The 15,820-nt window shown below is 32.3% G+C and overlaps 1 protein-coding gene across 3 annotated transcripts in view; it reads right to left on the bottom strand.

Annotated features, from left to right (window-relative positions):
* The window catches only part of LOC129219794 (sodium-coupled monocarboxylate transporter 2-like), a 45,418-nt gene extending 34,920 nt beyond the window's left edge, over positions 1-10,498 (bottom strand). Inside the window, exons 1-2 of one of the 3 annotated variants that reach the window (XM_054854097.1) lie at positions 10,288-10,498; positions 5,637-6,086 (exon numbers count right to left, since the gene is read on the bottom strand). In XM_054854097.1, coding sequence (XP_054710072.1) covers positions 5,637-5,984 — 348 coding nt within the window. In that variant the 5' untranslated portion in view covers positions 5,985-6,086; positions 10,288-10,498. Of the gene's footprint in view, positions 1-5,636; positions 6,087-7,411; positions 7,569-10,287 lie in introns of those variants that run through there. The other 2 variants (XM_054854098.1, XM_054854096.1) reach the window with 2 other exon arrangements.
* Positions 10,499-15,820: the final 5,322 nt, after the last annotated feature.

Genomic DNA, 15,820 nt, shown 5'->3' with positions numbered 1-15,820 from the left:
GGGCACCCCTCCCTACGAGCTATGGGAAGTACTGAAAACTGGCGTCGAGCACTGGAGACAGTACCATTTCCCAATACTAGTAGATAGCAGAGAGCAGTTGGAAACATTCTTTCAAGTAGCGTGATGCAGCTTAAGTTACTGTGCAAAATGGTGTTTTTCTGGGCTCCAAACTTTTAAGCAGTATGCGAAATCGCTTTCTTTTCATGTTCTTATGTCAGTCTAAAAAAGATTTCACAGCGAGCTCCGGAAAACGTAGATGTTAAGGTATTTTTTGAAGCACACCTTTGGTCACGCACGCTTTTAGGTTCCATGTGATAGTGGCCATCTTTCTTAGGAGTTTTTGGTGTAAATATAAGCCCTTATTTAAAGACACTCGGGGTGAAATGTGTTATGCGCCAAATGTTGGCACACTGAGATTGTGCCGGGCTGAAAGAGCCAGTCATGTTTGCGATTTCTGTAAATATTTCTCTTTCCTGTAGTAAATAAACTTTCTGCCATTTTGTAGTTTTATCCCGTTTTTAAACCATTGTTGATGACTTTTTTGAAGAGTGCCCATATTTACACCCCATGTTTTTTTTTTCTTTTTTTAAGTCTTTACGTTATTAAGATCCCGGCAGATAGCAGCACCACAAAGTTAAGGTTCAGAAACTTTGATGCTGCCATCTGTCGGACGTTGCTTCGATTTAGAACTGTAATTGGATAAAAAAATGGTTATTGATATTTTAAATAATATCTCTGCTAATTAAAGTCCTACAAAGATGAGACCGGGCGGTATGGGTTCCTCATCAAGTTTCAGATTTTCCAACACCTGGTTTGACTCTTATCTATCTGCCGTTCTAGAAGAATTGAGGTCACAGACAGATACACATAACAGACAGGCAGATACTCCCAGATTTTAATTGGATTGAAGATTTTATCATAACGATTACAATAAATAACCAGGTGAATCGTGGTGTCCTCTATCCAATCTATTTCACACACAGAATGTACTTCTAACGTGATTTAATTTCATTGAGATAAAACACTTATGAGTATAAAATTGTCGTATTCCGCCTAATGACCTTAAGTCTAACATTAGATCAATGCATTTAAAATCATATTGATTGTGATTGTTGAAATACTACTTCCTTTGAACCTTTCATATCATGTTTCAAGCTAAAATTTTCATGCAAATGTGCTAAAAGTTTTTTTATACGTATTTTTATACGTAATGGTGATCAGAAACTCTTTTCAGAAAACAAAAAGCTTTCGGAATCAAATTTGTCACATTAAGTTAAAACATAGCAACGCTAAGATAGATATACTATTTTCTTTTTCGATCCAATGACCTAAAATCAAACCTATATCATCGAGTGTAAAAAGCATTTCTCAAATGATTGATGAGCCCTTACATTCCTTGTATCCTTCTGATCGATTTTCAGTGTAAAACTTTCATCGCTTCTGGATTGATCTTTGATTTGTTTACGCTTGACCATGTTTCTGCTTGTTTACAAAAACCGTCAGTTCTCACTTATGTAATGTGCACAGTTTGAACACTTTCTTTTGTATTTCCTGTTTCCATGATCACTTGATAACAAGGATATTTTCAGAACTATGGATATTGGACTTTCGATTAAGAAGTTCAAATAGAACTCTTTGATCCCAAATTAGATGGGATTATCAAGAATGGGAAAACTATTCATCTTCCTGTTGTGTCTACAATGGCAGATAACTTTTGAGGAAGAAGAGAAAATGGAAATGAAGTGCTAAATTTAAAATTATTGAAACAAGAGAAAAATGATACTAAATTTAAAATTACTGAAACAAGAGAAAAAGGATAGCCTTTCTTTGACAGGAAGAAAATTAAAAATGCAAGAAAAAGTTTTTTAATATTTATTTACAAACATTGAAAAATTTTGCTTGTACGTTTTTGTAGAATGAAGCTTTCAGCAAGAGTAAGAAAAGCGAAAGCAGTATTTGGAGTGGTATCAAATTTATCGGATCCTAGTTTGCATTACATTTGAAGCGAAATTAAAAGATAAAAATTCACACTGCAATACTTTTAAAAAATCATTGCTAACGATATTTTAGAGAATTTCGTACTTCATCACTAAACCGCAGGCAGCTCTTTCTAAATTTCACGGTTGAATATCCCTGTTGAAAGATTACTTAACGCTTGAGCATCATTTTTAAAATCTCGATCACTAAACCACGCTACTGTGACAAAGCCTGACATTTATATCGAGCTGTATATCATGCTTGATACTAAAGAGCTGCATCATACTTTATTTCAAAAAGAGAAATAAATAGTAATAAAAGCCATTATATGCGGAAATTTATTTGTTGATAAAAACTTCAACAATAACCTTGAGTTTAATGCTCTATGAACTCCTATGTAACTCAGCGAAGTTTAACCCTCATTTCGAGCTTGTATTGAGAGATAGAATTATTGTTTGCACACATAAGGTTGAACTGATATTGTGCTACGGAATTTAAGTAGAAAAAAAGTCTATATCAGTCTAAAAAATAACAATAAAAAATCCTGTCGCTTTGAAAACAATACATACAAACAGTTAGGCAATAAACACAAGATACATGAGCAAACGAAATATCAAATTTTTCACCGACTCTCCAATTTAAAATTTACACCATCGTTAAGTCTACATAAGTGCAGCTTTTAATTAACAAGAAGTTCAGGCAAAACTAAACAATCCAACCTTACCGTATGTCAACATTCTTCTTGTAATTATTAACGTATTTTTCATTTTAGCACATGATGCACTTTATTTAAAATATCTCTTTACAAATTTAAAACAATTAATTTAAAACCAAATACATTGCTTTCATTTAAAATGTATTAGTTATTATCAAAACGACATCAAATTCATCGTCTCAAACGGCTGTACTCCAGGAATTAAAAGAGAAAGCCGGGCACAGTGGGGGTTTTAATTTCTTCTGTTACTATTTCCTTAATTTTAGTTCTGAAAAACTTTACTTTCGTAATTTAGTTCATAATTTTTCCTCACTATATTTCTTTTTAAGAAAATGATTTTCGAAAGCCTCTTAAGTTCTACTGTGCCCCATGTAGGAGATAATTGGAACAGGGCATGGGGTGGAGCGGAACATTGAGAAAGGATAATAAAACTCAGCTATATTACGATTACACATTATTATTCTGAATTGCAGGTTGAGATATACCTAGTACACAAAACATATAAAAACAGCTTTTCAACGGCAAGACTTAAAAATAGTTACAGTGGTAATGCCCATGTGAGAGTTGAAAAAATATTTGTAAAATAACGTTTGATACATCTTTAATAATAATAAAGCTGAAAGTCTCTCTGTCTGTCAGGATCTCTGTGACGCGCACAGCGCCTAGACCATCCGGCCGATTTTCATGAAATTTGGCACAAAGTTAGTTTGTAGCATGGGGGTGTGCACCTTGAAGCGATTTTTCGAAAATTCGATGTGGTTCTTTTTCTATTCCAATTTTAAGAGCAAAACTATCATAACATGGACGAATAAATTATCATAACGTGGAACCGTAACATGGGCACAAGCCAATTGGCGAGATACGAAATTATCATAACGTGGAATTGTAACATGGGTACAAGCCAATTGGCGAGAAAATTCACCACACATTATTTGTAAATATACAGGCGAACCAAAAAGACCTTTTAATTTTTCTATTACCGGCAAAGCCGTGCAGGTACCACTAGTAAGAACATACATTGTGAATATAATGACTGAATTTCTTTTTGTTGATTCTTTGATGTCTGTTTTTTCTCCTTTACAAGTAAGGTATATGATTCCAGCTGATCTTTATCTTTACTAATAACAAAGCTGAAAGTCTCACTGTCTGGATGTCCGGAAGATGTCTGGATTTCTGTAGGATCTTTGTGACGCGCATAGCGCCTAGACCATTCGGCCGATTTTCATGAAATTTGGCACAATGTTAGTTTGTAGCATGGGGGTGTGCACTTCGAAGCGATTTTTTGAAAATTTGATGTGGTTCTTTTTCTATTCCAATTTTAAGAACAAAATTATCATAAGATGGACGAGTAAATTACGAAATTATCATAACGTGGAACTGTAACATGGGCACAAGCCAATTGGCGAGATACGAAATTATCATAACGTGGAATTGTAACATGGGTACGAGCCAACTGGCGAGAAAATTCACCATGCATTATTTGTAAATATACAGGCGAACCAAAAGACCTTTTAATTTTTCTATTACGGAAAAAGCCGTGCGGTTACCACTAGTTCAAAATAATACAGTAGCATAAAATGAAAAAAAAATGGATAAGAAAATAGAAATAATGTGGAATGTAAAAGACAATAAAAACTTTATTTTAACCAAGGAAAGCATCGGAAATCTTCTTTAAAAGTAAAAAATTGCGTAAAATTTCTTAATGAAACAAAGAACATTGTATGCATGCAATTAAGAAAGTTTCAGCTTCAATTTAGTGAATTATATCATTTGTTGAATAACAATTTTCACCTCAAATTAAAAAAAGCTAAAATACAGCAAAACTGTAGCAACAGTACAAAGGACTACAGGTTCCCTACAAAATAAAATGTTGCTGTGGAAAGTTTCCACGGAGTTGCCATACAGATAAAGTATGGTGCTTCTTTTTTTTTTTTTTTTTTTTTTTTTTTTGTAATCATTTGAGCAATGGAAAAAATTCCATTTGTCCCACTGTGCCTTGTTTTCCCTAATTCAGAAATTTCAAACTTTTCATATTTTTTTGAGAAACAGTTTAAGCTATTGCTTTTTTTATTTCCTTAAATGTTTAAGAAAACAAGGGTAAGAAAAACCAAATCTTAGACTCAACTACAACAAAAACGTCTGCCAATATAAATTTAAGCGGAGAAAATTAAAAAAAATATATATATGGAGTTAAATAAGTAAATATAATTACTACACAATATATAACTAATGCAGTTAATGTATTTTTTATACAAATTTGAAAAATCTGTACATGCTTAATAGCATAACAGTGAAACATAGTTTATGTTATTTTAAAAACATTGCTAGCAGTTAAGACAAGAAACATGATGTGTAAACTTACGAAACATTGAATATTTTGCTGACTCTTTACGCCGTAGTTACGTTGCGTAAGGTCATGCTCAGTTTTTACGAAGAGGATCTTAAATTTAATGAGAATATGTTGAAATTGAAATTGTTTTATTCCATAGCAAAAAAATATTTTCTTTCTTCCTTGTACGAAGAAAAGGAAGTATTGTATTCACGAAAAAAAATGTCACTCGAATTTTAACCAAGGTTGAAATTTTCTACATTCCTTAGCCGCTTTATCTCCCTGTTTTTACACCAAGGTCTTAAAAGAGGGCGGATTACAAAGAGGAATCTTCTGAGCACAAGTGAAAGCATCTGGACACTAGGACCACATATTTTCTTTTGGTAGAAACTACATATTTGTGTGTATGGTTAACTACCTACCGTGATTTGTAAGCAATTAAGTTTGTTTAAAATTGTGATGGTTAAACATAAAATTGAGGAAAGCACCAGCAAATATTAAATTGAAAAGACTTTTCAGGTGGAAAAAGACGAGTAATCATGATGTGTTTTTCTGAATATTAAAAAATGAAAAAATAAATGAATACTTTGTTAAAAGAAACTATTTTCAACTTACCTCATACGCACTTGTTACTTGCAAATTGTAAAATACCGGGAGATACAAATACGCAGTAGAAGGAACGACGAAACAAAATGCTATGTTGATCATGATGTACTGCGTCCCATAATTGTAGATTTCTGCTGGTGTCCCAAGTAGGGTGATGGCAGACATAAAGCTGGCTAGGACAGACATGGCGACTGGCAATACACTAAGAGATCGACCTCCCATCAGGAATTCTTGAGTGTTACTCTTCTTTCTGTCAGCGAACGCATACCAAACTCCGATGCCAGCAGATATTGCTAACATGAGGGCAAATACCACGTAGTCAATTGTGCTAAATACGTCCTTGAATACTTGTGCCATGACTAGCTTTTAGTGCTGCAGTATACACTGAGGAAATTTTTACTGCTTTCTTTTATTCAATGAAATTTCAAGAGTCGAAGTTTTAAGAACATGGTGCAGAATCTGTTTAGAAAGACAAAAATGTTTAAAACATTAGGTTCTGTTTTTCTTTTGCACAAAAATAAATGTTTTTTGACTATTTTCCGCACTTGTTGGCCGTGGTAAATCCTAAAACTCTGAATTATAGAATAAGTAGCGACGTGTCCACCATCTAAACGGAAAAAAATGGACATGTCCGCCATCTATGGGCTAAATGATGCCTTCCTCTTATTTCTGCAATGGTGAAGCAGCGTGTTTTGCTTCTTGATTCTGGTTTCTTATTAACTCCGTCTTAATCCAAAATCAAGAAGCAAAGCAGGCTACTTCACCAGAGCAAACATAGGAACAAAGCATCGTTTAGCCCCTAGATGGTGGACTACTTATTCTACGATGCAAGTCTTTATTTGAAACCCATTGTTTCCGGGACTAGCAAAATCTAAAACTTTTGTCGTTGAATTTGATCAGGCCTGGATCTTTAAATTTTGCCCCTCCCCCTCCCCCTCCGGCAACGAAATCTGTAGGGACTCTCCCCAGAGCCTAGCAGTGTATATTTGCAACGTTAAAAAGCTTTATTGATAGCTCTTTTCAATTTTATTTATCTATTTTTTTTTTCAATTTCTTGGGCCATGGCCCCCCCCCCCCCCCCTCATTGTGGGGTCTGCGGCTACACAGATTCGGGCCTGAACGTGGCTGTCCTATCTGAAAGAGTGAAGCAGGTAATTAAATGAAATGGGTTCTATAAAAATGGGTCCCCCAGATGAACGTTTTTCTCACACAAATGTGGTTACTGTACTCTGTACGAGTACCTTTTGAAACGATCAAGGGAACCATAAAATAATTTGCGGCTAGATATATTCAAACAAAAGTTTATTAAATAACTTTAGTCGCAATAAAACTTTCTTTTCGTCAAAAGTGACTTCTACATCTCAAGAAAACTCAAGTAATCAATCAAAAGCTGATATACACATGGATCTCGATAAAACTAGCGTTAATTTATTTTTTGGCTTTAATAACTTAAAATCTACGGTAATTTTAATTCAAAGTATTTATAAATGCAGAGTAAAATTCTGCGATGACCGAAGAGAATAGTAGTAGTTTAAAGTTCGGTATTTTAAAGTACTGTCTATATTACGATTTCCCATTTTTCAGTAAACTTGAATAAATAGATAACAATCGAAACCATTTAAAGAATAATTGTCACTACTGTCCTTACTGTGTAGAATTAACGTTGATTTATTTTCAATGTGTCTTGTTTATGAATTTTGAAAAGAATATATTTTTATATTTATAGGAATTTAAAGGTTATTTTTGCATGATATAACTCTACATTCAAACTGAATCCAACTTACTTTAAGTTTTGAAGTTGCATTAAGTTGTTACATCAACTACAGCTTACTCTTAATGCTTTGTGCAAGATTCATGATCGCGTCACTTATGAGTGTACTTACCTTTAAAGTTAAATTCAACGCATGTGATGACTTTAATTTCTCAAAAGGCTTTTCCAAAATCTATACCATTGTGGATATAAAAGCATTTACGACAATAAAAGTGATTTCAGCTGGCATTAAGGTGTGTGTGTACATGTAATTCACTAAACTCACACATGCAGAAGTTTTCATGACAGCAGGCACGGAATGATAGCTGGTCTTTTATTCTCTTCTACTGGAATTTTCATTCTTCCTTTAGACAACTTTGGGGGGGAGGGGGGGTGCTAGAAAAAGCGTCTGTTGATCAAGGTATTTAAATATTCAACATAGACTGCTTGAGGATTTATTTAAGCGTAAATAATATTCATATTTATGTATTATCTACAGCGGATCCTAATGAAGTCATCCTAATGAAACATGATCAAAGAAAGGGATGCCCTGAAATCACTAACGTAGCTTTTCAAATTATCTGCTACAAAATAATAACAACCGGGGTGTTAAAATAGTTAAAATCTTATATAATTATACAAATGGTTAAAATAGTCTGCTGAAATTCATAGAGCTGTCTGCTTCAAAACGATAAACATCTTCATCGTTAAAATAATACATAAATGATCTAAATTCACTAAACTAGTTTTAGTAGGGGAATGTGGGGCAAAGTGAAATAGTTAATACAACTTCATGTTTTCAAAGTGAACAAATTAGAGATTTGTTTTGAAAATTACAAAGCGTTTAGAAAGAACAATGTATTTTACAATAAATTTATCATTGAAACATTATTTTTAATTTTTGTCAGTAAATTTGTACTCTCAAAAAAGAAAAGGGGAAAATGTTCCCTTCTCTTTGCATGGGGTGAAGTGAAAAATAAAGTATTTTTATACTTTCTATTTAATTGTTAAAAATATATTTCATTAAATGAATTTATAACAAACAAATGAATACATAAATGAATAATACTGAAACAAAAAAATGAATAAATGAATGAATAAATTAATTAATGTGATGAAAAAGATGAAATAGTGAATGAATAACAAAATGAGTGAACGAATGAATAAATAAGTGAAGGAATGTAAATGAATAGATCAATGAATAAATACGTAAGTAATTAAAAAATTAATAAAAAATGAGTAAACGAAAGGAACTATTATTCCACTTGCCCCACGTGCAATTAACTGATTGTATTTAACATTTAAAATCAAAACATGCTGTTTATTAACTAAATTAGTACTGCACTGGACAACAATAGATCTCAATTAATATTTTTAATGCTAATTATAAGAGCTTCATGATTTTTCAATAACGAAAACTGTTTTTTTTATAAACCAAAAATATAACAACATGTGCATTAAATTTGGAAAAGGACTTGCACTCTTTTTTGCTTGATCTTTAGAGCTATTAATTTATTTTTTGACATGAAACAATTGTACGTTTAAGAACATAATTAAAATATTGGCAGATAGATGGCACTGTGAACTGTGAAAATATTTTACTGTTTCACTTTGCCCCACATTCCTCTACTTATCAAAATATAATTGTAAATTCTTATATATTCAAGAATTGTTACATTTAAATTTAATTTCAATTTTAGTGCACTATGGTATTCTAAACTAAATGATTAATTGCATCAAAAGAGCTTTTTAAACGAATTGCAAAGAGAGAAATGCATTAAGATTTTGCGGGTGAAAATTGAAGTAAGGGCATCAATTTCTTAAACCTAAAAACTCTGCACCACTTGACAGAGCTCAGTTCATACCGGCTATACCTTACCTATGCATTACCTTAAAGAATGAAAAATGTTAGAGCGTGCTTGTGAGGTTCTGAAACTAGTAATTAAATTTAGTGCACTGATTTGTCACACACCGCTTCACTGCACCAAAGTGCAAATCTTTTCGGCAAAAAGAAAAAAAAAACTGTATCATGCCTTAAGCCGGCAATTCTCAACCGGTGGTCTGACGGACCGGATCCGATCCGCAGAAAATAATTGACCAGTCCTCAGAGATTTTTGCTCATCCACGCTAAAATAAAAAATTCCTTGCTCGAAAAAAAAAAAGAGAAAAAAAAGAAAGAAAAACAACATAATAATGATAATGATATCGTACACATCTTTTTACATAAATTTGCATTACATTTTTTAATTTGTCTGCTATTTTTGAGTTGTGTTTTGCAGTGATACGTGACTTTTTTTTTTTGCAATAATTACTTATCTTAACATTTAAATATTTGTGCAGCAGTTATTTAATACCAAGAAAAGTTTTACTTATATATTTATTCATCAATTTATTGTTAATATTATTATTTTGTGAAAAACTGGGGAAGGGGAGGGGGAAGTAAAAAAAAAAAAAATAGCAGGTGTTTAACGGCTCACGAACACAGTTTTTTTTTCACAAAAAGAAAAAAGTAAAAAAAAAGGTGGGAGTGGGGGATACCGTCGGTCCACAAGAATTTTTAAGAAGCTTTTGCAAGTCCTCGGGTCAAAAAAAGGTAGAAAAAGACTACTTTAAACATCAAAGTGATTTTGTTTAGAAAAAAACAAGAAAAGAACGACAATTTAATGCAGCCAAAATAAATATTTTAGAATGTAATGGAAAAAAAATAGGGAAAAAGGAGGAAAGTAAGGAATGTTCTTTTCTTCATTAAAAATTCTTCTTTGTACTATAGTAATAGTAGTACTGCAGAAATGTACAAGTGGAATGAGTTTCGAAAAATATAATAATTTGTTGTTGAAATATAAAATTGCAGATAATAAAAATTTTATCAAATTGTTGCAGTTGAACTGCCAAGTAATAGATTTCTCTTACCTTTTAAACAGAAAACACCATGTTTCTGACTTTCAGGAAATGAGTGCAGTGTTTCCAATCAACAGCTGATCAGTAAGGAACTGGAATCTTATTTCGAATTAAATCTAGTTTCAGTTTAATTTAGGTCAATGATATCAACATCGGAATATTAAACGGCGAGAAAAGTATTCCTCAAAAAAATGCGCGGTCATTTAAATGTAACCGCGAAAACACTTGCTCGATATCGGCGCGCAGAACTGAGATAATGTCAAGAAACCATTTCATAAGTCGGTTTTATAACTGGAAGAAATCATAAAGGAGAGAGGGCGCTGTTACACGTAGTAGAATTTCGTAAAAGATTTATTGATGCAACGCGTAATGTCGTCTGCAAAATTGAAAGGTAGGAATGTTCGTATGCAAAAAAAGAACGTCAGTGTCGAAGATATTTATGGGACTAAAGAAAGGACATTCGAACGTATTCTTACATTAAAGAATTGTTTTCGTTATTGTGTTAAAAAATGTTAATGTGCGCATATTTCGTAAAATCTGTATTCCTTCTAAATAAATTTATGTAAAATGTAAATTGGTTTTACTAAACGCATATCAAATTTTCTCGGATGCTTTTATACAGCGGTTTTAAGCTTCCAACCGTTTATTTGTTTTCTTTTAGTCCATTGAAAACAAAAAATTTGCTAAGTACTTTTATGATTTAAAAATGTGCTAATTACGTTTTCAATTAGGGTTGAACAATAGTGTTTCTGGGTTTGAGAAGATATTTAACTAGATTAAGAATGCTTTTATGATAAAATAGCTTATACAGCTGAACTCGCTTATAGCGATCCGTGAATTAACAAGGACCCGGCTTCAACGAAGAAGTAAGAAATATTGGTTAGTACAATGATATGCATGTAAAACATTTCACGCTTTTTACGAGAAAATACCGCTTATAGAACATACCGCTAAATTTCACTAAATTCGATTTAAACAAACGACAAATTTCAAAATATCTAAACTGTTAAGTACATCACGAGCAATACTAAAGTCATGTTTGTGTCTGTGAATACCGGCATGGAGGGGAAATTTCACCTCCTGGCTTTTCAGAAAAAAATTTAATTAATTAAGAAGGGACTAACTACAAAACACTTTAAAAATTACAATTTAAAATCACGAAAAATATTAACATCACGTTTATGTCCATGAGCATCGGCAGAGAGTTGCTCTCCCCCTTTTGATTTTTTAAAAATAAAATTTAACTGGTTAAATTAATTTATTACTTTTTTATTTATTTTTTAAAATAATTAATATTAAATAAGTAAATTCATTTTTCGCAAGAACAAATTATAAGCTACAAAGTACAGTGGTAGTCAAAATTATAAAGACAAAAGAAAAACCTCCAGATCTTGGCTGCATTTGGTCGGAAAGTTATGCAAATTTTATGACTAGAAACAAATGGTAAAAGACACTTTTTTTAGTACTTTTGTCTTAAACATATAGAAATTTTTTACTCAAACAATGAAGTTTGAATTAATGCATCCCTGTTATTTTCACAAAATTGTAAGGACAATTAGATTTTTGTGTTCTAAAAAGCAAAATTTGCTTGTTTTTTATTTTTCACACTGCACTACATAACAATATAAATACTCAGTAAACGATTGGGGACGTCACATTCTATTTCTACAGTCATGCAGTTAGGTACTAAACTTAAAGAATTTGAGAAAACGAAAGTGGTTGCTTGAAAAACTTCACGACTTACTGTACGTCAAATAGCAACAAATCTGAATAGATTAATATTGGTCATTAGAGCTTTCTCAAAAATCCCGGCAAATAAAGACCACAAAGACGAACGGGTAGGAAATCTTCTGTTTCTGTACGTGTGAAACACATGATAATAAGACAATTTTGCTCCAAAGAGCAGACATCAAGACATATTGGATGGGAGTTCAAGTTTCAATGCAGTTCTCGAACTATTCTAAATGTTATACCAAAAAAAAAAAAGTTTCATGATGTGAAACTAATGTCACTACCGACTCTATAAAAAAATCATAAAAAGGCAAGGGTTGAGCGTTGCCAAAAATGCGTTGCTATGGGTAAAATTGGGACAGTGTAATCTTTTCAGATGCGAAAAAGCTTAATTAGGGTGTTGACTAGATGATTTTTTTTTCTACTTCTGGTACGATCTCTGTGAAGGAAAAAAATCTCAACGCGTACATTTGGAGGCGGCTCAGTAATGATCTGTAGAAGTTTCGCTACGGACGGAAACTATACCAATGTTTTTTGTGCATAGCAGAATGAGTTCTGAGTGATGTTGATGTACTTAGCAGTATTTCTTTAAACCAAAAGCACCATTAATTACTACTTTAAACAATATGTTCCAGCAGGATAATCCTTAATTGCACGTTTCTTAAACCTCAAAACCATTGTTTAAAGCTCATTCCGAGAAATTGTTGTACTGGCTCGACAAAGGGATCGGTCTAAGTTTAATGGTAACTTTGTGAGACATTCTGGCATCCAAAGTATGAGAAAAATGGCATTCAATGTAGAAACAAGCAAGAACTTATTTTCTCCATCATCCCAAAAGCCAAGAAAAATTTCGTTCAAGAACGTTCTTCAACTTCCATGACATCAAGACTGATGAAAGTGATTGAAGAAAAGAAGGAAATAATTGATTACTAGGGGTTTTCAGGGCAAAATGCTCGTTGTCCTTTTGATTTTAACCAGTTTTAACGGTGACATTTTTTTAATTAATCACGGTAAATTATTTATATTTTTCATTTTCAAATATTCTGCTTTCTTCAACGATTTCTAGCATAAAAAGGCACTTTGTGTATAAATTTCACTGAATTATTGAGGAAACAACATTTTTTCTGTGCAGTTTTTTCCTGTACTTATAATTCTGACCACCACTGTACATCACGAAAAATATTAATATCATGTTTACATCCATGAGATCCAGAAGGCAGATGCAAGAGATGCACTTTCACACCCTGGGCTTTAAAAATAAAATTTAAGTACTTAAACAGGAACAAACTACAAAATACTTTAACAACTACAAAATACATCACAAAAACTATTAATCTCACGTTTATGTATATGAACGCTGGCATCCGCAAGAGTGGCATCCACACTGTGTGCTTTGATTTTTAACCCAGGCTATTGGCTTTGTAATTAAAACACAGTCCTTTAAAAATTAAATTAAATCAATTTTAAGAAGTGATATAAATTTCACGAGCAGTATTTAGGAAAATGGGGGGCAAACTGAAATATAGTTAAAATCATTCCCCTTTTCAAATTGAACAAATTGGAAATCTGTTTTGAAAATTACAGTACATAAAGAACAATGCACTATATAATTAAACTTGCATTGAAATATTATTTTAGATTTTGGTAGTAAATTTGTACCTTCAAGGGGGAAAAAATTGCCTTTTTATTTACACATGTATATGTATGGGGCAAAGTGAAAAATGAAATATTTTTCTGTCGAAACACTTTTTTAATTGATTATAAATGATATTTTTTCTCAAATAAATTAATATATTAACAAATGAATAAATAAATAAATAATGAAATAAAACATTATGAATAAATTAACTAATTAATTAATTAGGGAAAAATGAGTTAATAAAATAGTGAAGGAATGAAAAAATAATTGAATTAAAAAATGAAGGACTGTAATTAAACGAATTAATGAATGAATACTTAGAGGTTTTTAAAATGAATGAATAAGTAAACCAAACATCACTTTGCCCCGCATGCACTTGACGAATTAAGCATTGAAATTCAAAACATACCTAAAACTAACTACATAAGTTGCACTTAAAAATAGCAAAAACACTATCATTTTATAACAAACATTACTTTTGACAAACCGCAAAATATTGTAATAAGTAGGGTAAGATCACTAGTAACAGACAAGGGTCCAGCATGAGACAGTTATAAGTTTGGATTTAAATTATAAACCTTTTAGGCAGATAAAATGGATGTTGCTGTGACCCATGAATGCGGCATCCAGTGTTGTCAAAATGAATTTTATGAGTCAGTTGGTATTTACAAAGCAATGGTGGAATGTTATGAGCAGCCACCATGAGGTCAGTTGGTATTTCACGTTCATTTAAATTTAATAAGGCTTTATTTCTAAACAAGGGCGCCCATATAGGGGGCAAGGGGGGGGGGCTCAAGCTCACCCTGAGAAATTCCTTGCTTTTAGGGCTTTTTTCTTTGCAAAAATGGTTAAAAAATCTCTTTTCTAGCCATTAATGAGTAAGTTATTAAAAATATCAAATTTAAATATGTCTAATCTGTACTGAAATTGGTTTCTATGGTAAAATGTTCTGCTAAACCACGAGGAAAATTTTTGAGCCCCCACCCCTTAAAATTTTGCATATGGGCGCCCTTGGTTCTAAAAATTAAGAACTTTTGCACATTTTGAAGAGAAAAAGGGAATTTTGTCTATTACTCATCCTTTCCTCATCCTGTCTGTTACTTATCCTTTTAGCCTGTCTATTACTGGGGGTCATCATATTTTTCGGTGTCTGTTAATGGAGGTCGGATCTTTTTTTGAAACTGAGCAAAAAAAAATTGAATAAACTAATTCAGAGGACCCAAAATCAGCCAAAGATAAAATGAGCTGTTGTTGCAGGAGAGAAAAATAGTTTAAAAGTCTAAATACATTAAAAGGATAAAAACATTGAGTTAACCTGAGAGCGATGTCTTAAGCATGTCCGTAACTGAAGCCATTACCCAATACTCAATTTTGAATTAGCCTCGTATTATCACATACCTTGATGTTTAGAGTTGAGAACACTCCAATCATCGACATCATTCTTTTAGTGATGCAAGGAATACGAGTGTTCTCTACTCATTTTTGTACCATTCCATTCACTTTAGCCAGTTGCGGAGGAATTCCAGCTGTTTAATAATTTTGTCGTGCATAAAACAAATCAATGCGTCTATCGTACGTTTTACAATCGAACGGACTTTTAACTGTAGGAATCTGTTTTAACCTGTAAATGCATGCTCTTTCAAAAACACTTTAAAATTCATTCTTTGGCTTTCAACTACTGTTCAAATCAAAAGAAAAATACTTTAACAAATCATAGTTTAATTTAGGCATGGTTTATGGTTAAACAACCGCTTGGAAACATTGGGCTGTAGCTGAAAAAAAATAAAATAAATAATTTGGCATCGAATATCACTGAACATTGATAAAAATTGCAAAAATGCCTTACTATTCAAGTAGCAGTAAAACTTTATTCGTCATTGAATTGAAAGTAGGGATTTTCAAGCGCACTAAACTATAAAGAATAAGTCCTGCATTTGCATGTTTCCACAAAAGAATCAATTTTGTTTGCTATCAGATTGGTGAATTTACAGGTTTAAAAAAAGATCTAATAGCATCTTCAGTGAGTATTATTTTCTTGGTTATTGGCAACTACAGAATTTCAATTTGTCCTTATTGTGTTTTAGAAGACTCAATCGGGTATGTTAACATATAAAAAGACAAAATGCATTTAAGGGTTAAATGAATAAAAACAAGGAAGTTCATTTACTTAGTACA

This window comes from Uloborus diversus, chromosome 4 (assembly GCF_026930045.1).
Source record: "Uloborus diversus isolate 005 chromosome 4, Udiv.v.3.1, whole genome shotgun sequence".
NCBI classification, from domain to species: Eukaryota; Metazoa; Arthropoda; class Arachnida; order Araneae; family Uloboridae; genus Uloborus; species Uloborus diversus.
This window is presented reverse-complemented; position numbering and strand designations above follow the sequence as displayed.